Genomic DNA, 25719 nt, shown 5'->3' on the forward strand with positions numbered 1-25719 from the left:
ATCATCATCATCATCATCATCATCATCATCATCATCATCATCATCATCATCATCATCATCATCATCATCATCATCATCATCATCATCATCATCATCATCATCATCATCATCATCATCATCATCATCATCATCATCATCATCATCATCATCATCATCATCATCATCATCATCATCATCATCATCATCATCATCATCATCATCATCATCATCATCATCATCATCATCATCATCATCATCATCATCATCATCATCATCATCATCATCATCATCATCATCATCATCATCATCATCATCATCATCATCATCATCATCATCATCATCATCATCATCATCATCATGTAGCGTCATCGTGGTCGATGGTTGCTAGACGTCTTGTAACTGTTGTTCTAAAAAGTTCTCGGTTCATTGCCAGCTCCTTGCACTCTTCATAGCTTCTCACTCCTAACCATTCTTTCACATCGTCCAGCCACATTCTTCTTGGTCGTCCTCTTGGTCTTGGTCCTTCAACATCTCCTTCTATGATATCCAATAGTAGCTGCCCACTCGATCCTCGCATCATATGTCCTGCAAACTTTAATTTTCTTTCTCTTATGTCTTTCAGAAGTTCTGGAGTAGACTTTCCCATTCTTCTCAATATTTCCACGTTGGTAATCTTGTCGACCCATGACACCTTCAACATCCTTCTGTAGCACCAAAGTTCAAATGACGTTATTTTCTTTCCGAATTCGGGGTGTATAGTCCAAGCTTCGCAGCCGTATGTTAATATGGAAAATACGTATGTCTTCAGAAGTCTAAGTTTAGTCAAGGACGTCAAAATAACTAACATTTCCTCGCAGAATTGAAATACCATTAGAAATAAAGAAAGCAAAAAAGGGATCAACTTTCCTATATCTGTTATAGAACTGATCATCATCAAGATTTTCTATGATATTTCCAGGATCTCTCAAATATCTTTTTGGTCTGCGGATCCCTTCAGACTCCTCTCTATGCTCATGATAATTCAGCAAAAATTGATCAAAATCATGCAAGGTGTAGATCAGTTATAATGTAAAAACAGTTGGATTAGAATTTAAAAAAAAAAAATCATCACCTCAAACAATCTACTTTTCTCACTTTGTTTTATTTTTGTAAATTTGTACCTATCTAGGATTCCAAGCTGAGTTTAAGGTAGCTCATTCCCTGTCTTAAGTTTAACTTCAAAATATTGTTATTCAAGTTAAACTTAAGTTAAATTTTTTTTTCATACATACCATTTTGAACTAAAGTTTAACTTAAGCAAGATTTTTCATCTTAAGTTAAGCTTATAAGTTTTCATACATACGGGGGTGAGTTTCTGAGAAATTACCAAAAACTCAAAACGAAAGGAAAGAAAGAGGAGAAAAGAGACAAAAAGTAAAAAGGATATTTTCTGAACATCTCTTGTCATTTCTGTTCTTTAGATTTTGCACTTACTGTTTTGCAGTTTTCTATTTAAACTGGAATAACCCGCAGGTGAGTGATAGTAACTACCTACTTACCCTACTACTAATACTAATCAACCTTTACATAAGTACCTAGCTAGGAATAACTAGGTAGTTAACTATAAATCAGTTAGGTCAACCCATGAGATTGCTTAATAACTTGAGCCAAGTTTAACTCTTATTGTGGTCTTCATATAAGCAACCCAACTTTTAGGGCTGTTTGCCCATACACTTAAGCCTCAGAGCAAGCTATTTGTGAACAATTTTGTGGTCTTGGCTTCTTGGTCATAAATGTAAAGGGACTTTTCAGTCTTATGCTGGCAGTATAAACAGAGTCTATTCTAATGTACAGATTCCTTCTCCAGGTTGTACCATGGCCGTCTCCGTAGTGGAGTTAGATGACAAGCTTGTCAAAGCTCTCAAAATAATGAATAGCAATCATCCAAATGCTGCTGAGCAATTGAAGCTTTTATTGGATGAAGCTATCAAGGAGAAGTATGGGAGCTCTCGGAAACCAGTCAGTGTGCTGAGCAAGATCAACTCCAGTAGCAGTTCTGTCAAGAAATTGTCAGGGGTAATTATTTTATCTGAGCACATTTCAGTTGTCAGGCCAAGTTCCAGGAAGCACACCTGTGTATCTCTACACACATTATATTGATTTAAAACAAATCTTTGATATGAATACCCTAAGAGCCTGCAAGCTAAAGAGTTCCCTCACCAAGAAATATCAAACATGACAAGATATCTTGGAAAGGAGATGACTCCAAAACATGTCCATATGTAAGACTTGGGGAAGAGGCCATGGAGTAGAGTAGATAATATTAATGTAGCTAATATTCAATTAATACATATACCTATGTGGCATATTAGGGCTTTGTCAACAAAAACAAAGAAAGGGGGGCAATGGAAATACCACTAACCTGGTAAAATTATTATGTTTTTTTTTTTTTTTTTCTTGCAGGGTGGCATTGACGCACAGTATCAGCCTAGCATGTTGGATGATAAACTGGGTAAGTTTTGTTATTCCTACTAATCCATTAATTAAAAGCAGAAAAGCATTCCATAGTTTTCTCAAAACAAGTGTACAAAAAGTTTACAATTAATTTTGATTATATTTCCCCAGGTTCTCTACAATTTCTTGATGGCTGTTCCCCTGTTGTCTCCAAGATTCTCATCTACTCTGAAAATGATTCTAAAAACAATCCAGAACACCCCATTGACAGAAAAGAAGTTGTTGAAATTCTACGTGAGAAAAATGAAACCCTGGGTTTGAACATCACATCTTTGAATGTGAAAATATTCTTTGGAGACACCTGCCAAGATGTTTGTACCACTCTAGGAGCACCAAACAAAATATTTTTCAAAGCAGAAGATAAAATGAAAATTCACAGTCCAAATGCACACAAGTTGGTGACTGGGCAGAGGAAATCGGACTTCTTCTTCAACTACTTCACACTAGGTCTTGACATATTGTTTGATGCAAGTACATACCGTGCCAAAAAATTTGTCCTACATACCAACTATCCTGGTCATTACAACTTCAACACATATCACCGCTGTCAATTTATTCTAAACATGAATGATGTACACATTAATGCCTACAGCAAGTGGAATGAAATCAATGGAAATATTGAAGCCAGTGAACAACCAGTTGTTCTCAATAGAACCTCTTCTACCAACAAAATCAATCCATTTGGCTCAACTTTCTGCTATGGTGTCCAGGATATTATTTTTGAGATAATGTTCAATCAGTACATTTCTTCTGTTACACTCTACAAGTATGTTGTCTAAACATCTGTAGGTACTTGTGTCTTTCTGTCTCAGTATTTAGGTGTGCTTTTGAACTGATCTGCCTGTATTATAAGTACCTAGCTACCTATCCTCCACCTGTTTCCTTTTCTTTTTCAAACCTGAAGGGAAAATGAAGATCCAAAAATTATCATTTTTCCCAAAAGGCAAGATTTAAAAAAAAAAAAAAAAAAGGAAGAGAATGGTGTTTCCATACCTACCTACTCATTAGGTAAAATGTGTCATGTAAGGTTTTAAAATGTAAAAATAAAATTTTAATTTATGTACATATTTTATTGAAAATTAATATAGATAAATAATTACCCAATATGTAAATAAATAATTACCTAATATATATGAAATTATATTTTTGTAATAAAAAAAGGAAAAAAAAAATCTTTTCAGTTTATGTTTTGTTTGATTTTTCTAAAACTATAGGCAATATAAGTACCTGTTCCTATGGGGGGGGGGTATCAAGGTAAGTTAAGCATTCACTGTTTAGGTTGGTATATAGACAGCCAAATTGATGGGTGGTTGCATGTTATCTGGTGTTGTTGGCAAATTCAGGCCGTGGTTATGAACAGGGCCATCGTAGGCCATCGTCGGCCTTTTTGCGTGTAAAGTTGGCAGGAAATTCGAATTTTTGATTTTTTTTCCGCAACTTGTACAATCTGAATTCATTTTAGAGTACTCACACTCATTAGGACAAGAAAGGAGATTGTCAAAATGTAAGAAAAGATGACATAAATCCTGATACAACCATGGTAACTAAAGGGGATTCAGCCCCCTAAGTTATAAAGCCTCTAAATGGGCTGTTCCTATTTCATCAACACGTTTTTTTTTTTTTTTTTTTTTTTTTTTTTTTTTTTTAAAAATATGTTTTTTTTTTTTATTTGCTGCGATCGCGGAACCTCTATCTTGGTCACAATTAGATGAAGTCCTAGTGACATCAAAGCTCAACAAGGTAAGAATCTGAATGGAAATGTCTTCAGAATGTAAGAACAGATGATATATAAATCCTGATTACAATCATGGTAAATAATTCTAGATTATTAAGAGATGTAAATTTTATTACTATTAACATTGTTATATTTTATCATTATTTTTTTCCTCTTTTTTTTTTTTTTTTTTTTTTTTTTTTTTTTTTTTACAAGATAGGTCTTATATTTACATACTTATTTTATATGTATAACAGAGAACAAAGGTAACATAGTTCAAAGGGAAAGGATATCTGATTAGGTAGTACTTCACCCATGAGTTAGACATCCCCCCAGCCCTGTATATATCAAAAATGCCAAAAGTGACTGAAGAATCCAATTCAGGGGCAGCAAAGTAATAATAATAGACTCTTGAGTGGAGGGTCACCACTAGGCGAGGTTAACGCCTTAGGCGTTCTCTACGACCTAACCCTTAGAGCTCCATTATTAGGTGGTCAAATTCTCAAATAAATGAGGATAAAATTCCATACCTCGGCTGGGAATCGAACCCGCGCCCTCCTGTTTACCAGGCGAGCATCTTGATCACTACTCCACCGAGGCAGGTTTCACTACAAAGTAATCTAGTGTCTTGTTTTTTTATTTTTCCAGAAACAAGCGGGCAGGAGGTGGCAGTACCAGCGGGAACAAGCTGATAGAGTGTGCCGAATGTCATAGTTCTTATCATCAAGAATGTCACAACGCCCTCCTGTTTACCAGGCGAGCGTCTTGACCATTACTCCACCGAGGCAGGTTTCACTACAAAGTAATCTAGTGTCTTGTTTTTTCTTTTTCCAGGAACAAGCGGGCAGGAGGTGGCAGTACCAGCGGGAACAAGCTGATAGAGTGTGCCGAATGTCATAGTTCTTATCATCAAGAATGTCACACGCCACCCATCTCTGATAGTGATGCTGCCGATCCCAGGTTGATCTGGTATTGTGTCCAGTGTATGAGAACGATGAACAAGAAAACGGTATGAACTGCCTTGGTTTTATATATTTATATCAAATTCTTTGTAGTAAAGCTTTTTCACAACTTTTGTGGATATCAAAACATTACTAAGTGCCTCCTTTGCAATCAATTTCCATATTTCATACGATTAAATTTTGTAATTTGTTTAGTTGTGACTATTTTTTATACAAAAAATAAAATGCCTTATTTATATAAATAAAGAAATTTTCAAATTTTAATACTCATAGCTCTCCTTTAGTGCCGAAAATTTAGGGAACATAAAATTTTATCAATATGTACATATTACGATTATTACGAAAATTTTGCTTGGTGCACAAAGGGAAATGAAGAGAAGGGCCAAAAATCCTCTAATACAAACACTACTTCAAAGCGCCTTTATTAAAAAAACTGCCTGAAATGTGATAATAGTGATGCAGAATAATGCATCAAATGCATGGGGTCATGGTGTTCGTGGTTGTCAAGTTACTTTTCATTCAAAATGGTTTACAATGGTCAATGTTTAACCACATCAGACACGTATAAAATCTATTATATACACGGGTATATAAAATATGTCTCCAATTTCCATACTAGTTCATAAATACAGGACATCGTACATACCTACAGGTAGAACTTGCAATATATCGGCGCTTTATAAATAACACAGCTTAAAGATTTTTTCTATGCAATTCTCTACAGTTTGATTAAAAAAAAAAAAAAAAAAAAAAAAAAAAAAAAAAAAATTTTAAAAAAATTTAAAAAAATTTTTTTTTTTTCCCCCCTTTAAAAAAAAAAAAAAAAAAAAACTTTGATAAAATTTATAAAAATGTCTCTTTTTTAGCCCGTCTTTCCTTTTATTATTATTTACTTTTTGTGTTTACAACCAGCCCCCTATAAGTCCACAGAAGGAAAGTACAGAAAGTTCAGGCAAACTGTTCACCAAGTAAATTTTGGGCCATTGGAATCTCAGAATTCCGACTAAAGAATTATTAACCCATGCTTCAGCATAAGAAAAAAAAATTCTGTAAAAATTCATTTTTTTTGTAGGTATTTAGCTTCTCCAGAAAATCTTCCAAACTAGTACATACCTACTTGGGCGGTGTAGTTTCGTGCCCGACGATATTTCATACCCATTAAATCTCCCCTCACCAGTTCGAACCCACATGATGGCTGAAAAAAAAAAAATAAAATAAAAAAAATACTCGTATTACAATTCCATATTCCGACCGGGACTTCTGACCTTTTTACTTTGGACTCATCCGTCAATAATTTGACAGAGTAGTAATAATAAAAATACTCGTATTACAATTCCATATTCCGACCGGGACTTCTGACCTTTTTACTTTGGACTCATCCGTCAATAATTTGACAGAGTAGGGGAGTGCGGGGCTATTTGGTGTACAGTGGAACCTCGATTCTTTCAACCCCAAAATCCATTGTCTTTTTTTTTTCTATCTTTCAAAGGATATCCTATCTTATCAGAGGAAAAGATCATTTCAACCTCGATCATTTCAACTACCCCCGGTCCCACCAACCCCAAAATCCATTGTTTTTTTTTCTATCTTTCAAAGGATATCCTATCTTATCAGAGGAAAAGATCATTTCAACCTCGATCATTTCAACTACCCCCGGTCCCAAACCGTCTGAGTGGCGGACATTTATGGCTTTACTTTCATACTTTTACTTTATTTTCCGTGTCCGGATCACCATATTTTCAGATCTTATTTCTCCAGTAGGTGGTTACTCCTTTGGCCCTTGCGGTACTTGTGCAGAAGTCACGTCCGTGGAATATTGCTACCAAAGGAACTGGCACAAACGAGCAGTGACCAGTGTTATTATAGGCCCGGTCCCAATTGGTTGAAATAATCGAGGTTCTACTGTACTTGTGATAATCTGAACTCACTAATCGTGTCGCCTGTTTTAACACTCTTATTTAAATTAAAATTACATTGCCTACAGGACATTCGGGGGAAAATCGGGTGAAACTCACAAGTGGGAACGGGGTCTTGGGGAAAATTCAGTTTGTTTTTTTTTTTTTTTTTTTTTTTTTTTTTTTTTTTTTCTCCAAAAAAATCTCTTTTGTTTCTTTTTGGGGCTTCATAGAGGGGAGGGAGGAAGAGAGAGAGGGGAGGGAGGAAGAGAGAGGGGAGGGAGGAAGAGAGAGAGGATCTAGGAAGAGAGAGAGGGGAGGGAGGAAGAGAGAGAGGGGAGGGAGGAAGAGAGAGGGGAGGGAGGAAGAGAGAGAGGGGAGGGAGGAAGAGAGGGAGGGAGATGGGTGAGAGTGCTATTGAACGTATTGAAAATGTAAAACGAAAGATAGGTCGAGAGCAGAGAGGAGGCAGAAAGAGAATACCTAGAGAAAGAGAGAGAGAGAGAGAGATGTTTGGACAAGGATGTTTGAAAATGGAGAGACGGGGGATAGGTATTAGGTATCCAGGGAAAGAGAGAGAGAGAGGGGGGGGTTGTGAAGAAGAGAATACCTAGAAAAGGAGAGAGAGGGGGGGGGTTGTGAAGAGAGAGAGAGAGAGAGAGATGTTTGGACAAGGATGTTTGAAAATGGAGAGAGGGAGATGATAGGTATCCAGGGAAAGAGAGAGAGAGAGAGAGGATATACATCTTCATCGAAATATGTACCTACCTACCTATTACCTTTATCTCTCTCTCTCTCTCTCTCTTTCTCCCTCCCTCTCTATCTCTCTCTCAAAGGTAGAATTTTAGGTGCCCTCAAACCACCCACCACGGAGTATTGGGGGGTTCACAATAAACAGCACAAACCTTAAGCTGTGATGTTCACACATAGTCGACCGGCCGTCCTTCCACATCGACCAATGTTGACTGGACCGTCCACACTGCCTCGACAACATAGATTAACCTCGTCGATCGACGGCTAGTCGACTATGTTTGGACACACCTTTACAGGAGCACGAAGTTCTAGAACAAAGACTACACGAGTTAACAGGAGAAGATAAAACGGGAATCACAAGGTACATCCGGGAAGAGAAAGAGTTAGAGAAATAGAGAGTAAGTGGGGGAAAGGAAGTGAGAGAGAGACGGAGGGATGCCAACCTCCATAAGTATACACAGGAGAGAAAGAGCTAGAGAAAGAAGAGAGCGAGAAAGGAACAAAGGAAAGGAGGTCAATATCGGTACCCTATCCTGCTTTTGTAGGGCGCGACCCCGTTTTCGTGCTGCCCCATATTATGAAACCCCATAAACTCGGTGCGAACTGGAACGAAAAATACAATTTTCCCAAAGTGCTGCTTGAGAGAGTTAGAAATAATATAAACCATCCCTTGCATAATACGTTTGGATCTCAATAAATAATTATAGGAGGATCCGTTTCTCAAGACAACTCAAGACCATATTTCATAATATCTGGTAATATGCCTCACATGCCTGCCAGTATAGCTATGATGAGGTACAAAAAAAATGAACCTGTTATTTAACTTTTGATGAGTTTTAGGATGTAGGATGCTCCATTTTGTTCCTCATGAAGACTTATGACGGGTCTAATGAACAAGAAAACGGTATGAACTGCTTTGGTTTTATATATTTATATCAAATCTCAAATTCTTTGTAGTAAAGCTTTTTCACAACTTTTGTGGATATCAAAACATTACTAAGTGCCTCCTTTGCAATCAATTTCCATATTTCAATAATCTTTTTACACTGGTAATGCCGCCACTGGTCGCTGCTCGATTAAAGCAACTACTCAATTGTCCTCACGAGGCTGAGTGCACCCCGAACTCCAAGCACAGAGCCGAAAAAAACCTCGGCCCCGTCGGGAATCGAACCCGGGCCTCCTGCGTGCAAGCCTGGTGTGATACCATCTCGGCCACGGAGATTGCTGAGAGGTCTCTATCATTTTCATAAGCTTGAATTTTCAGGCGGTATCGCACGACTCCGCGCTACTTAAAGTCGCACGACTACGCTTCTACTAATATGCGGGCCCTAATGTTTAAATGCTCTGAGGTGCATGGGTTTGAGTCCCAGTATAGGTAGAGATTAATACACTCACTCCGATCAAGGCTGAGTGCACCCCGAACTCCAAGCACAGAGCCGAAAAAAACCTCGGCCCCGTCGGTAATCGAACCCGGACCTCCTGCGTGCAAGCTTGGTGTGATACCATCTCGGCCACGGAGGTTGCTGAGAGGTCTCTATCATTTTCATAAGTTTGAATTTTCAGGCGGTATCGCGCGACTCCGCGCTACTTAAAGTCGCACCACTACGCTTCTAATATGCGGGCCCTAATGTTTAAATGCTCTGAGGTGCATGGGTTTGAGTCCCAGTATAGGTAGAGATTAATACACTCACTCCGATCGCGTATTAGGGATATGTGAATCCCGTGCCGACCAGACTGCTTGTCTCCAAAGAACTCTATGTTGTGTCAACTCCTCATAGTCGTTCGGCCCCCATCTGTTGCACATTATCTTCATCTTCATAGGCAGAGATTGATATTATTATTTTCACAACTCTCTAAGTACTAACTTTACTTATCTATTCATCCCACACAAAAATATAACTGGGGAAAAAAGCTCAGATAATATCTGAGCTTTTTGTATATTATACATAATTGGGACGATTTTCCTGAATATTTTATGAACTCCAAATTTTACTATGTTTCAGGCAGCACCAATGTCTTCCAAGTCCAACACTAAATCCAGTAGTAGTTCGAGTAAATCTGGTAGCAGCAGCTACTTTAGTACTAGCAGCAGTTCTGGAGGTTCCAGCAAATATTCCAGTAAGTACAGATGAGGTTACATTGGATTTATTAATATTATTAGGTATATTCATACACAAAAAGCCCACTCTGAGGTCGTGGTTACCAATGTACCGGGTTGGGATAGGCAAGGTTGGTAAACTAACCTTGTTTTTAGATTACCACTCCCATGCCAAACTGTAGGAACAATATCCTGTCTCAGCCCAACCCGGTACATAACCACAACCTGAGGCTTAGGTGTAGGGGCAAACAGTCCTAAAGGATGGACTACGAACCGACGAAGTACATTCTGGTACTTACTAATGGAAAAGGTCATGAAAATGAGATCCTTAAAGCTACCTCTTATTTTGCCCTCAATTGAGAATTCAACTACAGTACTAGATTGAGTACAGTAGTGGCCTACTGTTGGGGTAAAGGAAATCGTTGTCCTATGCGAGCAGTCTAAATATCAATCGATCCATAATCATTCCATCATGGGACGGGTCGATGTACGAAGCCTCTCCACCAATCGTTGTATCTCTGCTCCCTCTCGATGTCATTCCAATAGATCAGTTGCGCTTACTTGGGTGATGTTTCAAAGTCATAGAGCAGGAAAAATGAGGACCAACGGAATTTTTCTTTTTCGTTGTCCTATGCGAGCAGTCTAAATGTCAATCGATCCATAATCATTCCATCATGGGACGGGTCGATGTACGAAGCCTCTCCACCAATTTCGATCGTTGTATCTCTGCTCCCTCTCGGTGTCATTCCAATAGATTAGTTGCGCTTACTTGGGTGATGTTTCAAAGTCATAGAGCAGGAAAAATGAGGACCAACGGAATTTTTCTTTTTCTTCTACGACTTCTAGATACCGAGATAAATCGATTAAAAAAATACCGGTAAATCGTGAAGCTTGACGTCACGGCATACGCTCCCGTAGGCAATGACGTTTGTTTGTGCGTAAGCGTTTCTGCGCATTTTGACGTGAAATCTGACGTCACAACTCTTTGATCTTTTTCCTTAGAACGGCAATTAAAAATTGAATTTCCGACCTTTTAAAGTTACTCTTTCGGAGTTTTGACCTCATATTTGGATTTTTCACAACTTTTTACGTAGGAATCGACCTTTTATTAATAACATTTTCCCCTTGCATAAAATAGACAATAAACGACAACGAAAATAATAGTAATAGATAATAGTAGGGATAGTAATAAAAATTGCCATGAATAAAATGCATAAAATATAAGTAGAAACTAGAAACCTAATGGTTAGCTGGGTGCCAAATTTGAGAGCTTGCATAAAATAGACAATAAACGACAACGAAAATAATAGTAATAGATAATATATAGTAGTGATAGTAATAAAAATTGCCATGAATAAAATGCATAAAATATAAGTAGAAACTAGAAACCTAATGGTTAGCTGGGTGCCAAATTTGAGAAAGTTCTCCCCACAAATGGTGATTTTTTTTTTTTTGCACCTAGCTCTGGAAGCTTTCTGTTCAGTGGTATAGGAAGCTTTCTATTCTGTTTCCTTCAACTACAGGATGGCATGCTATGACACAGCCCACACGAGTCTAATGGAGCAGCCTAGAAGTTGACTACAATAATATAGGGTTAGGTTCATTTGAGACCTTAGCACTGGATACTATTGGTAGCCATAAGATACTAATATTGTAGAATGTAGAGCCTAATATCGACCTTTTAAAGTTACTCTTTCGGAGTTTCGACCTCATATTTGGATTTTTCACAACTTTTTACGTAGGAATCGACCTTTTATTAATAACATTTTCCCAATTGCAACTCCTCCATTTCCTTGTTTTCTTTGAATATCAGCTCTGATGACATCACTATATCGGTATCTCGGTCTTCCTCTAGGTCTCATACCTAAATAACCACTATTCAACTATTTCAGGTTCCTCATCTTCAAAACCAAGCAGCAGTTCCTCAAGCAGTAGCAGTAAGCCTACATCAAGTGGTGGAGCCACTACGTCTTCCTCCCTTATCTCGGCTGATAAGAGAATCCAAATCATGAAAAAGAGAGCCGCCTCCAAAAAACCCGAACCTCCTAAGAAAGGCAAGAAATAGAAAGCTTGTGTTGGTCCGGTCACACACGTTCTGACAGACGAAAGTGGTAGCAGTCTTCAGACCGGCTGACACGAAATAGAGTTTCATGAGGATATGGTAAGCGACATTTCAAAAAGAAAAGGAAAAATACTCGCAGAGGCCAGAAATCTTACCATGGATAGAAGAAGGTTTAGTTTATGGGCCAAGGACTCCAACGCTGCTTAGCGGCATAAGGAAAACGAGAAAGAAGAAGACTGTTTGGCATTTAAACTACTCCAGAAAGGATGATGAATTTAGTGATTTTTCATGAGGATATGGTAAGCGACATTTCAAAAAGGAAAGGAAAAATACTCGCAGAGGCCAGAAATCTTACCATGGATAGAAGAAGGTTTAGTTTATGGGCCAAGGACTACAACGCTGCTTAGCGGCATAAGGAAAACGAGAAAGAAGAAGACTGTTTGGCATTTAAACTACTCCAGAAAGGATGATGAATTTAGTGATGTGGCTTTGCATTCCAGAGCACTGGGTTCGATCCCCGAAATTATTTTCGCCATAATTTCGATCCCCGAAATTATTTTCGCCACCTGCCTCGGTGGCGTAGTGGTCAAGACGCTCGCCTGGTAATCAGGAGGGCGTGGGTTCGATCCCAGCCGAGGTATGGAATTTTGTGGCTTTGCATTTCAGAGTACTGGGTTCGATCCCCGAAATTATTTTCGCCATAAGCACGGGTCGAACAGCTAGTGGCCAAATACTTAAATAGGTACGTATGTTAATAAATAAAGGACGGGTCTAACAGGTAGTGACTAAATAGGTAGGTATGTTAATACATATGTAGGTCGAACCCACTGATGGAGAGTTATGGGAAAGTCGAAAACGACTAATACCCAGAATCAGGTAATACCCAGAACCTACATACTTTGTTTACCAGGCAAGCGTCCTAACCACTTATCCTACTACAGTGGAACCTCGATATAACGAAGTACAAGGGAAATGCCCAAAATGTCGTTATATCGAGGTTCTACTGTCTGCAAACAACCACTTATCCAGCCTACAGTTATGATATTTACTATTTTGTATTCCCAATGTTGTGGTATATCGTATTCCCAAGTCAAAGGCTACTAATCATATCTCATACCCAAGGACATAGAACCAAGTTCTTACCAGAGGTTTGAACTTCGTGTGTAGGAGAACCAGATCTTTGGTACTCAGTGGCTCTCAACCTTTTCCAAGTTGATACCCCAAATCAAAACGCCCAAACTCATGGTAATAGGTAACGGGCGGCGCTTTTTTACTTTCCTTATCCTACAGGAAGGAAAGTAGATAATGTAAAATTTTCGATGGTAAGTTTTTAGTGCGAAAACTTGTTTTTTTTTTTAGAGGTTTAACAGAGGGAACTATAACTGCTAAGGTCTTATCGTCCCGAAATCGAAGAGAGGAGGAAGACAGGATAGGAAAAAGCCAGCTGTTCCGAGAACGAAAAAATCCGCCCCGGTCGGAAATCGAACCCGCGGCCCTATGTCACTGTGACCTGTGAGATCATTTTTGACTGATTTTTACCCCATCACAAGGAGCATTTCACTTCAAGTGAGTTAAACACCCCAGGGTTGAGAATTTGAGAACCTCCGCTCTAGGTACTTTTATGTCGCTAACACTTGAAGGTTATGCCAAAGCTCGAAACTTTTTCGCCTGAACTTTAGCCAGAGCTACTCACAGTGCTGTTATTACGAGGTGGTCATAAATCTAGAACCCCACCTTGATATCATGGGTGACATCAAGACTCGTAATTAATGTGCGAGAGGTCTGCTCAGATTTGATGTCGCTAACACTTGAAGGTTATGCCAAAGCTCAAAACTTTTTCGCCTGAACTTTAGCCAGAGTTACTCACAGTGCTGTTATTACAAGGTGGTCATAAATCTAGAACCCCACCTTGATATCATGGGTGACATCAAGACTCGTAATTAATGTGCGAGAGGTCTGCTCAGATTTGATATGGGGTACTGAGATTATCTGCCTTGATAAAAGCACTCGTCTGGTACACAGAATGGCAGGGGTTCGAATTTTGTGTCCATGCTTTGTACCTACATAACATACCCTCCTTTGAATCCTTCCATACAAGATCTGACCCCATGTTTTGTAACATTGAGGATAATGTGGTTGGGTGGAAGAGCTCAAACTTGAGAATCCTGCCCCTTTAAACAAAGTAAAAAAAAAAGCTTTCCAGCCGCATTTGGTTAAGCGTAGGTATGTAGGCAGGAGTAGGTACAATGTACATAGGTATAATGCAATTCATGAATTACCTCTGTCAAATGAATTCATACGATTAAATTTTGTAATTTGTTTAGTTGTGACTATTTTTTATACAAAAAATAAAATGCCTTATTTATATAAATAAAGAAATTTTCAAATTTGCTTTCCAGCCGCATTTGGTTAAGCGTAGGTATGTAGGCAGGAGTAGGTACAATGTACATAGGTATAATGCAATTCATGAATTACCTCTGTCAAATGAATTTATACGATTAAATTTTGTAATTTGTTTAGTTGTGACTATTTTTTATACAAAAAATAAAATGCCTTATTCATATAAATGAAGAAATTTTCAAATTTTAATACTCGTAGCTCTCCTTTAGTGCCGAAAATTTAGGGAACATAAAATTTTAGCAATATGTACATATTACGATTATTACGAAAATTTAGCTTGGTGCATAAAGGGAAATGAAGAGAAGGGCCAAAAATCCTCTAATACAAACACTACATCAAAGCGCCTTTATTAAAAAATCTGCCTGAAATGTGATAATAGTGATGCAGAATAATGCATCAAATGCATGGGGTCATGGTGATCGTGGTTGTCAAGTTACTTTTCATTCAAAATGGTTTACAATGGTCAATGTTTAACCACATCAGACACGGGTATAAAATCTATATGCACGGGTATATAAAAATATGTCTCCAATTTCCATACTAGTTCATAAATACAGGACATCGTACATACCTACAGGTAGAACTTGGAATATATCGGCGCTTTATAAATAACACAGCTTAAAGATTTTTTCTGTGCAATTCTCTACAGTTTGATTAAAAAAAAAAAAAAAGGAATGGCAGGGGTTCGAATTTTGTGTCCATGCTTTGTACCTACATAACATATAACATACCCTCCTTTGAATCCTTCCATACAAGATCTGACCCGATGTTTTGTAACATTGAGGATAATGTGGTTGGGTGGAAGAGCTCAAACTTGAGAATCCTGCCCCTTTAAACAAAGTAAAAAAAAAAGCGACGGGTCTAACAGCTAGTGGCCAAATACTTAAATAGGTATGTATGTTAATAAATAAAGGACGGGGCTAAATAGGTATGTTAAACCCACTGATGGAGAGTTATGGGAAAGTCGAAAACGACTAATACCCAGAATCAGGTCGAACCTGCATACTTCTGTTTACCAGGCAAGCGTCCTAACCACTTATCAGGTCGAACCTGCATACTTCTGTTTACCAGGCAAGCGTCCTAACCACCTACTACAGTGGAACCTCGATATAACGAAGTACAAGGGAAATGCCCAAAATGTCGTTATATCGAGGTTGGTTCTACTGTACTACAACTACTACAAACAACACTTATCCAGCCTACAGTTATGATATTTACTATCTTGTATTCCCAATGTTGTGGTATATCGTATTCCCAAGTCAAAGGCTACTAATCATATCTCATACCCAAGGACATAGAACCAAGTTCTTCGTAGGTTCTCTCTTTCATGTTGGGGATTTGAATAATTTATTTTCATGGAGAGAGAGAGAGACGTTTGATAGATTTTATTTAATGAGGGATTGGTATAGGTAGGGTTTCAGATGTTTCCGTGATTAGAAATGTTATCTGATTGGATTCGATTGAACAGAAATCTAGGTTGTGTCAAATGCGATTTAATTATCGAGTTTTACATGGTTTTCCCATGTTTCTTTTATCTGTTTTCTATTAAAGAGGGTTTCGTGTTTGGGGCATTTATAGTGCTGGGCCGGGTAGCTATATTTACTACATAATTATTTTGGTGAAATGTACCATGTACCTACCTATAATATTATGATCTAGAAAAGGTAGGTACCTATTACCTATACCTACCTTATGTAAAACTGTATCTTTAGGTGGGTCTACGTTCTTTGGCATTTAAGTATAGGAAGATATAAGAAGTAAATACCTATCGGTAAAAAAGCTAGGTATGGCTGTAGGTATCTAAATTTGTATTAAACATACATCGTTGCCTAAAATGCCTACTTTCCAGCTTTTACTTGTGAGTACGTACCTACCTACTGACATATTTGAAGTTACAATGTGATGTGTTCCATGTCTAAAACATGTTTTCGGCCTAACATAATCTGAAAACCAACTTGAATCCGCGGATCACCATAAGATCTTGCTTTGATGATAATTATATTTCTCCATAATGGTTCGTTCTCATCTTCTCTGCTTACTTTTGTTCTTCTAATAACTCTCCCGTCTTCTTTGTATTTCTTTGTGTTCTTCATTGAAAGAACTTTATTATGCAAAGATATTACAAGAGATGTTTTTGTATTTTTTGTACTCCGGGATGAATGGGATATTAAAATGAATTCATTATGCTTTCTCTGCGGAGTAACACAGGATCTTTTCATATTCCGTTGGTGTGGAATTAAATTTGAATTAATGAAATAATTAAGCGTTCATGTTGTTGGCAATGTCAGATGGATCCTTTGTGTGTGTTCATCATGGAGGTTGGGTTGGGTATGATGAAATGGCGTGGTCATCAAAGCCCGATTCCCACTATACCGTCCACTACGTTGCTGGTCACACTACAGTCAAGTAGTCAAAATATTATTTCTGGAGATCAAGATATGGAATTGTTTACATCTACCGTTCAAGTCACTGTATGCTCAAATCCCATTGAATACCCTGTAAAATATTTTACCGTTGGCGTTGGTTGAATGTACCGAGTGTATCCTGATGCAGGTTCATGAACGAATTATGGGAATCAGGCTTAAATTCTGTAAGCAACACAAAAGTTCGAAGAGCGGCACCTAAAATATGACCCACCAGTGACCAAATTAATAACACGCCCCTAAATTCAAAGACCTTATGCTTGGATCTGTATCAAAAAATACAATACTTACAGAGGAGCATCTGCTTCGTTCAAGTCACTGTATGCTCCAATCCCATTGAATACCCTGTAAAATATTTTACCGTTGGCGTTGCTTGAATGTACCGAGTGTAACCTGATGCAGGTTCATGAACGAATTATGGGAATCAGGCTTAAATTCTGTAAGCAACGCAAAGGTTCGAAGAGCGGCATCTAAAATATGACCCACCAGTGACCAAATTAGTAACACGCCCCTAATTTCAAAGACCTTATGCTTGGATCTGTATCAAAAAATACAATACTTACAGAGGAGAATCTGCTTCGACAAGATTTCCGCAGAAAAAAGCAATTTTGTGGGAACGTACATAGCTATATGGAAGCATTACTGAAAACTAATTGGCAAATTTATTTTCACCAGAAATGATAATGTGTCACCCCCAGAACCAAAATCCCACCCTCCATTTGGTATAAGTGGCTGTAAAAGTCCTTTTTCACTACGCCCTAACAGTTTCCAAAGGTGTGTCCAAACATAGTCGACCGACCGTTGATCAACGGAGGGAAATCCATGTTGTCGAGGCAGTGTAGATAATTCAGTCGACATCGATCTACGGCCGGTGGACTGTGTGGACACACCTTAACTCTAGAATTCAACTTTACTGAATTGTATATTGTACTGAATTGTATTTTTAAACTATTCCATATGGGATTTTGAATAAATAAATAAATATTGTTTACCTCGGGTTGCATTTGACCATCTGGTTGGCAGGTTCGAAACACTCCGCCGTAATCTGCGCCACCGTCATGCCCTCATGGTAAGCCTTAGTGGTGGACATGATCGGGGAGTAGGTGGTCAAGGGAAAGTGGATTCGGGGGTAGGGCACCAGATTGGTTTGGAACTCGGTCAGGTCTACGTTAAGAGCGCCGTCGAATCGCAATGAGGCCGTTATTGACGATACCACCTGAAAATATTGTTTCATTTCAAGTTTTGATGTTCGGAATTAGTCTAGTGTAATTAGTGGTATAGTGGTGTCAGTTTTTAATCAAATGTCAAATTATGGTAACACCTTGAATTTGTGTCCAGACATAGTTGAACGCGCCGATCGATGGTCGACCTACAAGGCAAGGTGAAGAGGTGAATCTATGTTGTCGAGGCAGTGAACAGTTTCAATCGACGGGGTCGACTATGTGTGGACACAGCTTAATAGAGCATCTCTTTATTGATAGTAGAGTGAAAATTCGATATTCTAGCATTCTCCAAAAGGATAGTGTGACCTTCCAGCAAAATCCAAACTAACTAATAAAGGCGTGATCAAATTTAATTTTGCTTTATGACTTGTACTCAAATCACCATGCTCCAGATACGAAGTCCTAACTCCTAAAACTTTGAGGATACATACTGAAGTTATCTCACCTGACTAATCAGCCGGTTCAAGTTGTTATACGAAGGTCTCTCAATGTTGAGACTTTATGACTTGTACTCAAATCACCATGCTCCAGACACGAAGTCCTAACCCCTAAAACTTTGAGGATACATCCTGAAGTTATCTCACCTGACTAATCAGCCGGTTCAAGTTGTTATACGAAGGTCGTTCAATGTTGAGCTTTCGCTGACAGATATCGTACGTAGCCTCATTGTCCATCATGAAAGCACAGTCCACATTGTGCAGAGTACTATGCGTGGACAGGACGGCATTGTAAGGTTCCACCACGGATGTGGACACACAGGGGGAAGGGTAGATGATGAAGCCTGGAATTTATAAACATAGAAGACATAAATTAATTTGAGGCCAGCCACTCACTATCAGGTACACCTGATCAGGTTCGCCTGTCAGGTCCACCTGATGGTGTGTGTGCTCATCAGGTATCAGGCAAAGAGGTGAATCTATGTTGTCAAGGCAGTGTACGGTTTTAGTCGACGTCGAGCGACCATCGATCGACGAGGTGAACACAGCTTATTACTCACCTAGTCTGGACTTCTTGTCGAATTCCTGTTCTAACTGATGCAGTAGGAGAGACGTGAATCCGGAGCCTGTCCCGCCTCCGAATGAATGAAACAGGAGAAATCCTTGCAGACTGGAACACGAGTCAGCTAGTCGGCGAAATCTGTCCAGTGTTTCTTCGATGATCTGTAATTAGAAACCGGAAGCTTATAATTCTTATAGACCAAAGGTCCTGTGAAATTGTGAAAATTTTAGATCAAATATTTTTTATTTTATTTTTTCTCTAAAACGCATCCCAGATATGATTACGAAGTCAATTTTGTCACTTTCAGACGAAAAGTTATTGATTTGACTCAAGGCAATTCCAAAGAAATTTTAGAGAACCCTTAAACATTATTTATTTAAAGAAGATACTGACCTCTTGACCAACAGTGTAATGACCACGGGCATAATTATTGGCCGCATCCTCCTTGTGACTGATTAGCTGATTCGGATGGTATGACCTCTTGACCAACAGTGTAATGACCACGGGCATAATTATTTGCCGCATCCTCCTTGTGACTGATTAGCTGATTCGGATGGTACAGGTTCTTGTAGGGTCCGGTTCGAACCTCGTCAATGACCGAAGGCTCCAGATCAATCATCACCCCACGCGGGACTACCTTCCCGTTAGGGGTCTCATCGAAGAATGTCCCCAGGGAAGGGTCCGAAGCGGGAAGAAGGTTCTCTTCGCATTTTCGAACCCCATCGGGGCCGATACCGTGTTTTCATCGAAGAATGTCCCCAGGGAAGGGTCCGAAGCGGGAAGAAGGTTCTCTTCGCATTTTCGAACCCCATCAGGGCCGATACCGTGTTCGACCTCTTGACCAACAGTGTAATGACCACGGGCATAATTATTGGCCGCATCCTCCTTGTGACTGATTAGCTGATTCGGATGGTACAGGTTCTTGTAGGGTCCGGTTCGAACCTCGTCAATGACCGAAGGCTCCAGATCAATCATCACCCCACGCGGGACTACCTTCCCGTTAGGGGTTTCATCGAAGAATGTCCCCAGGGAAGGGTCCGAAGCGGGAAGAAGGTTCTCTTCGCATTTTCGAACCCCATCAGGGCCGATACCGTGTTCTAAACAGTAGAGTTCCCAACAGGCGTTTCCTATCTGAACTCCAGCTTGTCCGACATGGACTGAGATGCATTCCCGCTGTGCAACAGAGAATGAAACAGTGAAACATCGTACAAGATTAGGAGGTGGGGTCATTATTTAGAAGCCACGATAATGAAAAAGTTTTTTTTTTTTCTTTTTGTTTTTAACCTAGCTCTATAATAACACTGGTCACTGCTCATTTGTGGCAGTTCTTTTAGTAGCAATTTTCCATTGACGTGACTTCTGAACAAGTACCAAGAGAAGGTATTGAAATAATGTATTGAGAGTGTTGGAAGAGAATTTGTAAAACAGTGAAACACCGTACAAGATTAGGAGGTGGGGTCATTATTTAGAAGCCACGATAATGAAAAAGAATTTTTTTTTCTTTTTGTTTTTAACCTAGCTCTATAATAACACTGGTAACTGCTCATTTGTGACAGTTCCTTTGGTAGCAATTTTCCATTGACGTGACTTCTGAACAAGTACCAAGAGAAGGTATTGAAATAATGTATTGAGAGTGTTGGAAGAGAATTTGTTTTAAACTTTTAGGGATTAGAGTTACGTCTTGCTTTTGATTTCCCCTGTATACCCAGACGGATTTGTATGTTCTAACTTCTAAATAAAATAAGCAGTAACTCGCCGATTATGAAAGTTACTTGTTGTATTGTTCTAACTTCTAAATAAAATAAGCAGTAACTCGCCGATTATGAAAGTTACTTGTTGTATGATCCTTGTGCATAGATTATCCTACCCCTACTTACCATTTTGGATTAAAATTCCTCTTGTAAGCGAGTATGTTCTAACTACTAAATAAAATAAGCAGTAACTCGACGATTATGAAAGTTACTTGTTGTATGATCCTTGTGCATAGATTATCCTACCCCTACTTACCATTTTGGATTAAAATTCCTCTTGTAAGGATTAAAATAAAACGGATTACAAAAATTTACGTGAAATACAAAGATTTTGAATTTTTAAAACCTGAAATTTTCGCTGGAAAGTGTCACTAGATACCACCGGAATGAGTAAACTGTGTTGAGGAAAGTTGGCTGAAATTTCTGGCTCGTGCTTGGAAGACGAGTTGGACTGGTTGAATAACATCGCAGTCTTGGTCATGAAGGTAGACTTGCTTACATGATGACATTGGTAACGCCAGGTTAGGGAAGACTTAACAAAGTCAAAACGGAGAGACCAAGTAGGTACCGACAGGTAACCAACTTGGTACAGAAACCTCTGAAAGGTGGCAAGAAACGCAAGAGAATTGATAGTAGATAAGTATAATAGATACCTATTCGTTGTGCGTAGACTTGCTTACATGATGACATTGGTAACGCCAGGTTAGGGAAGACTTAACACAGTCAAAACGGAGAGACCAAGTAGGTACCGACAGGTAACCAACTTGGTACAGGAACCTCTGAAAGGTGGCAAGAAACGCAAGAGAATTGATAGTAGATAAGTAAATAAGTATAATTAAGTATAATAGATACCTATTCGTTGGAAAATTCGCTCTTCACACAAGAGTCATCACTCAAAGGAACCTGATATTCTATTGTTTAAACTTCGAGCTCAATTTTTACCGACTCACACATGGAGGGATTGACCCAAAACCTTTGCTAGCTTAATAACGGCCACATGACCAACTGTACCAACGTGCAACGGTGCTTTTTTTCATTTCCATTATTTGTACAGGATTTGCATCATTCTCCTACGAAAAACGGAGAGACCAAGTAGGTACCGACAGGTAACCAACTTGGTACAGAAACCTCTGAAAGCTGGCAAGAAACGCAAGAGAATTGATAGTAGATAGGTATAATAGATACCTATTCGTTGGAAAATTCGCTCTTCACACAAGAGCCATCACTCAAAGGAACCTGATATTCTATTGTTGTAATATTTAAACTTCGAGCTCAATTTTTACAGACTCACACATGGAGGGATTGACCCAAAACCTTTGCAAGCTTAACGGCCACGAACATGACCAACTGTACCAACGTGCAACGGTGCTTTTTTTCATTTCCATTATTTGTACAGGATTTGCATCATTCTCCTACGGACTTGATTGCTTTCCGAGTCTGCACAAAATCCTATAAATCATGCACTGCTGCAGGATTAGCAGACTAGTACGTGATAGGATCGTATTGTTGCATTTATGATTACAATGCACATATTCATTGTTCAGAAAATGCACATGCATATCAAGTATCCCCACTCTCGTATATTACCTCTCGAAAACTCTCCAATTCAAAAGAGTTACAAAGTATGCGTTATCGAGCAGGGGCACTCCCTTGTGTTATTTTATAATTGGAAATTAATTAGACCAGTGATATTCAGTTATGATTATGAAAGTTGTTTTCAGACTAGGGTTGACCCTCTTGTTTTTCCTCCCTTGTCATCCCTTCCGCAGGATTAGAACCCTTTTTTCCAGCCCCCCTCTCTCCACTCTGTAGTATCTGGGGGTCGGACCCTCGAGCCTTCTATGTGAGTTGTCTATGGTGGCTAATTGTGTGATAAATTATAATTGCATCTGATGGGAGACCTGTAGTAGTGGGGGAGTTTGCAATAGAGTGTTGCGGTTTTGATGTATGAATGTTGAACGGTCATGAATGAGTTAATATGAGTTATTCGCAGTAAAAACGGAATCATAAGAAATCCAGGTAGCAATACAATATGTAGTGCGGCTGTTAATTCATTCACAGTCATTCCACACATAGAAAAATCACGAAACCCAGCTTTCTGACCCCATCTCACACCTTTTGATTTTCGTTGGCAAAATAAACTTTCCAAGATCGTGGACACTCCAAGCTACCCCTTTTTATTCGACACTGCTTCCTATATCTTGTTAGTTGGGCAACACTTCTTCTATTGTCCATCCTAACGCGTCTGTCGAGTTTTGCCATTGAATTCAAGGTCCGGGCTTAATCTCCAGAGGAACATAATGCAAAAATATAATGATTTCGGTTTTCTATTCAATGGAAATATGAGTTTTATGCAAATGCTGCTGGTACGGAGAGATCCATTGTGAAAGCTTTTGGCTGACCTTTGAAATAGCGTTGTTTGCCAGGATAAAATGAAAATGTCTAAGTGTAATAAATTTAAATTATTTTAGAGCCATTGAAAATTGGAGCCACGGAGCTCACAAAGAAAACACATTAATTACGAAGATAAAATATCTTCGAGTCTCCAATGGATATGAATAGCTTCGAACGTTATTCAGTCATTTTTCAAAACGGCATCAATTTATTTCACTTCTTTAGAAATTAGAAATGCTATTATGTTTATTAGGTTTGTATTTTTAATAGCTTTTATATTTTTTATGCTTTCATTTCCAGCTTGGACGTTTTTTCTAAAGAAACTTATCGGTTTTCTTTTCGAATAAATTTCAATGGATAACCTAAATCTACATGGATATTAAAATTACTTACAGAGATTGTGGACAATACATTCTCAATACATATGCTGGTACTGGAATTTTATTGGTTATTGCTTTTAGATAGATATCCGTATTACTATCTACTAGCCATATTCCTAACGTGCAACTTACCATGGAGGTAAATATTTACATTTACCTATCCCATCACTCACCACATAGTCTATAGCTCATAGTTGATATTTATAGGTAAAATAGAGTGAGTTTGTTACCTTATATTGCAAAACATTTCCCATATTTTTTTTCTTCCTGTTCAATCGTGGTGTGTTTCCATTAGGATCCCAACTCGACCAGAAATATACTTCCCTCTTCCCCTTATTCTTACCTTTGACTCTTCTCTCCCTTCTCCTCTCATCCTTACCTCAGTCTCTTCCCTTCCTCCCACATTTGTTAGAAAAATAACCCACATCAAAGTGAACTGGTATACGGGGTCAGGGAGAGCTTATACAAGGGGTAAGAGAGAGAGTTTCGTACAAAAACCACAATATGTATCTTTTGCAGGAAACAGTTTACAAAAAATGAAAACAAACAGTGCTTGCGGGTGGAAATAAAAGCTCAGATAGCCAGCCTAGTTAGCTTGGTTGGTGGCGCGTCTGCCTTGTAAGCGCTGGGCCGCGGGTTCGATTCCCGCCCGGGCGGATTTTATCCTGATGGGATAAAAAAATAGTTTCTCGTTTAGAACCCTATTTGCCAATAGGTTGATAGAGCTCACAAAAGATCGTTCTCACAGATCTTTTCCATCTGGTGATGACATCTTTGCCCTTTGGAAGGCAGCTGAGGATCCTGAGGTGAAATGCAAAGCTGGGATTTTAAATTTCGTCCTACTCATAACTTTTCCATAATGTTTCTGTCAAGTCTCATCAGATATGAGGGAACAGAATGTGAGAGAATAAAACGAAATGTTACCAAACCCTTGTCCCTAGCTCCCTAGATACCGTTGTATACATTGTTTAAACTTTCTACCCTGGTTTTAAACTAGTCCTTTGGGACAGTGAGACTGCAAACTGCCATTAGGTATCCTTTGTCCCAGAAGAATGACATAATTCTGTAGGTACGATAATCTAACAAATTGAGAAAGAAACTGAGGTGAGGGACATTTAGAACACTAAGTTTCATGATAATCAATGTGTTGATTTCTTTATTGTTTGGTTCATTTTAGACAAGTTACTAACAAATTCAGAAAGAAACTGAGGTGAGGGAAATTTAGAACACGAAGTTTCATGATAATCAATGTGTTGATTTCTTTATTATTTGGTTCATTTTAGACAAGTAAGGTATCTAAAATTTTAATCCAGTGTTCTGTGGCTTTCTTTTTCAGATTTGTACGGCGGACTTTTTGAATATTGTGGAGATGGGTCGGGAAGAAGACATGCTCTGTTGATCGTTGTTGTTGTTGTTACTTTTTTTTTCTTCAGATTTGGACGGCAGACTTTTTGAATATTGTGGAGATGGGTCGGGAAGAAGACATGCTCTGTTGATCGTTGTTGTTGTTGTTCTGATCGTAGTCTCCAGGATGCTTTTTTTTTTTTTTCAGATTTGGACGGCGGACTTTTTGAATATTGTGGAGATGGGTCGGGAAGAAGACATGCTCTGTTGATCGTTGTTGTTGTTGTTCTGATCGTAGTCTCCAGGATCTTCGTTGATTTCTGCATAGTCTGCTTCCAGAGTACGTAGATCTTCTTGGGCGTCGTGCACATGCATATCAACTATCCCTACTCTCGTATATCACCTCTCGAAAACTCTCCAATTCAAAAGAGTTACAAAGTATGCGTTATCGAGCAGGGGCACTCCCTTGTGTTATTTTATAATTGGAAATTAATTAGACCAGTGATATTCAGTTATGATTATGAAAGTTGTTTTCAGACTAGGGTTGACCCTCTTGTTTTTCCTCCCTTGTCATCCCTTCCGCAGGATTAGAACCCTTTTTTCCAGCCCCCCTCTCTCCACTCTGTAGTATCTGGGGGTCGGACCCTCGAGCCTTCTATGTGAGTTGTCTATGGTGGCTAATTGTGTGATAAATTATAATTGCATCTGATGGGAGACCTGTAGTAGTGGGGGAGTTTGCAATAGAGTGTTGCGGTTTTGATGTATGAATGTTGAACGGTCATGAATGAGTTAATATGAGTTATTCGCAGTAAAAACGGAATCATAAGAAATCCAGGTAGCAATACAATA

At 38.8% G+C, this 25719-nt stretch overlaps 2 protein-coding genes, 1 long non-coding RNA gene and 1 pseudogene across 4 annotated transcripts in view; 3 read left to right on the top strand and 1 right to left on the bottom strand.

The window, feature by feature from the left end:
* LOC108252372 (UPF0183 protein CG7083) overlaps positions 1-3442 on the top strand; it is a 7563-nt gene extending 4121 nt beyond the window's left edge. The window contains exon 3 of the mRNA XM_017444001.2: positions 2584-3442. Within this exon, the coding sequence (XP_017299490.1) occupies positions 2584-3251 (668 nt within the window). The 3' untranslated portion in view covers positions 3252-3442. The remainder of the gene's footprint in view (positions 1-2583) is intronic.
* A 1097-nt stretch (positions 3443-4539) lies between these two features.
* On the top strand, positions 4540-12555 carry LOC103509023 (integrator complex subunit 12). The gene is made up of 6 exons (XM_026823470.1): positions 4540-4580; positions 4835-4942; positions 5021-5195; positions 9800-9914; positions 11787-12048; positions 12239-12555. Exons 1-5 carry the CDS (start codon positions 4540-4542, stop codon positions 11957-11959), a joined length of 612 nt encoding a protein of 203 aa, XP_026679271.1. The 3' UTR covers positions 11960-12048; positions 12239-12555.
* A 50-nt stretch (positions 12556-12605) lies between these two features.
* On the top strand, positions 12606-14346 carry LOC113467351. The gene is made up of 2 exons (XR_003391456.1): positions 12606-13736; positions 13911-14346. It is a non-coding gene; the product is annotated as an uncharacterized LOC113467351 (long non-coding RNA).
* A 3421-nt stretch (positions 14347-17767) lies between these two features.
* Positions 17768-20906, bottom strand: LOC103509015 (annotated as a pseudogene). Its single transcript, XR_003391457.1, has 5 exons — positions 20879-20906; positions 19480-20174; positions 19000-19162; positions 18587-18783; positions 17768-17995 (listed from the first exon to the last, which is right to left on the bottom strand). The product of XR_003391457.1 is annotated as a tubulin alpha chain-like (transcript).
* Between the last annotated feature and the right edge of the window lie 4813 nt (positions 20907-25719).

Source organism: Diaphorina citri, unplaced genomic scaffold, assembly GCF_000475195.1.
Source record: "Diaphorina citri unplaced genomic scaffold, Diaci psyllid genome assembly version 1.1 scaffold458, whole genome shotgun sequence".
Classification (NCBI taxonomy): domain Eukaryota; kingdom Metazoa; phylum Arthropoda; class Insecta; order Hemiptera; family Psyllidae; genus Diaphorina; species Diaphorina citri.

Excerpts from the sequence above, each read along its gene's own strand:
- LOC103509023 (XM_026823470.1), top strand. The coding sequence starts at position 4,540 with ATGCCAAAAGTGACTGAAGAATCCAATTCAGGGGCAGCAAA. Across the intron at positions 5,196-9,799 it reads GAACGATGAACAAGAAAACG|GCAGCACCAATGTCTTCCAA; the intron begins GTATGAACTGCC and ends ACTATGTTTCAG. Across the intron at positions 9,915-11,786 it reads AGGTTCCAGCAAATATTCCA|GTTCCTCATCTTCAAAACCA; the intron begins GTAAGTACAGAT and ends CAACTATTTCAG.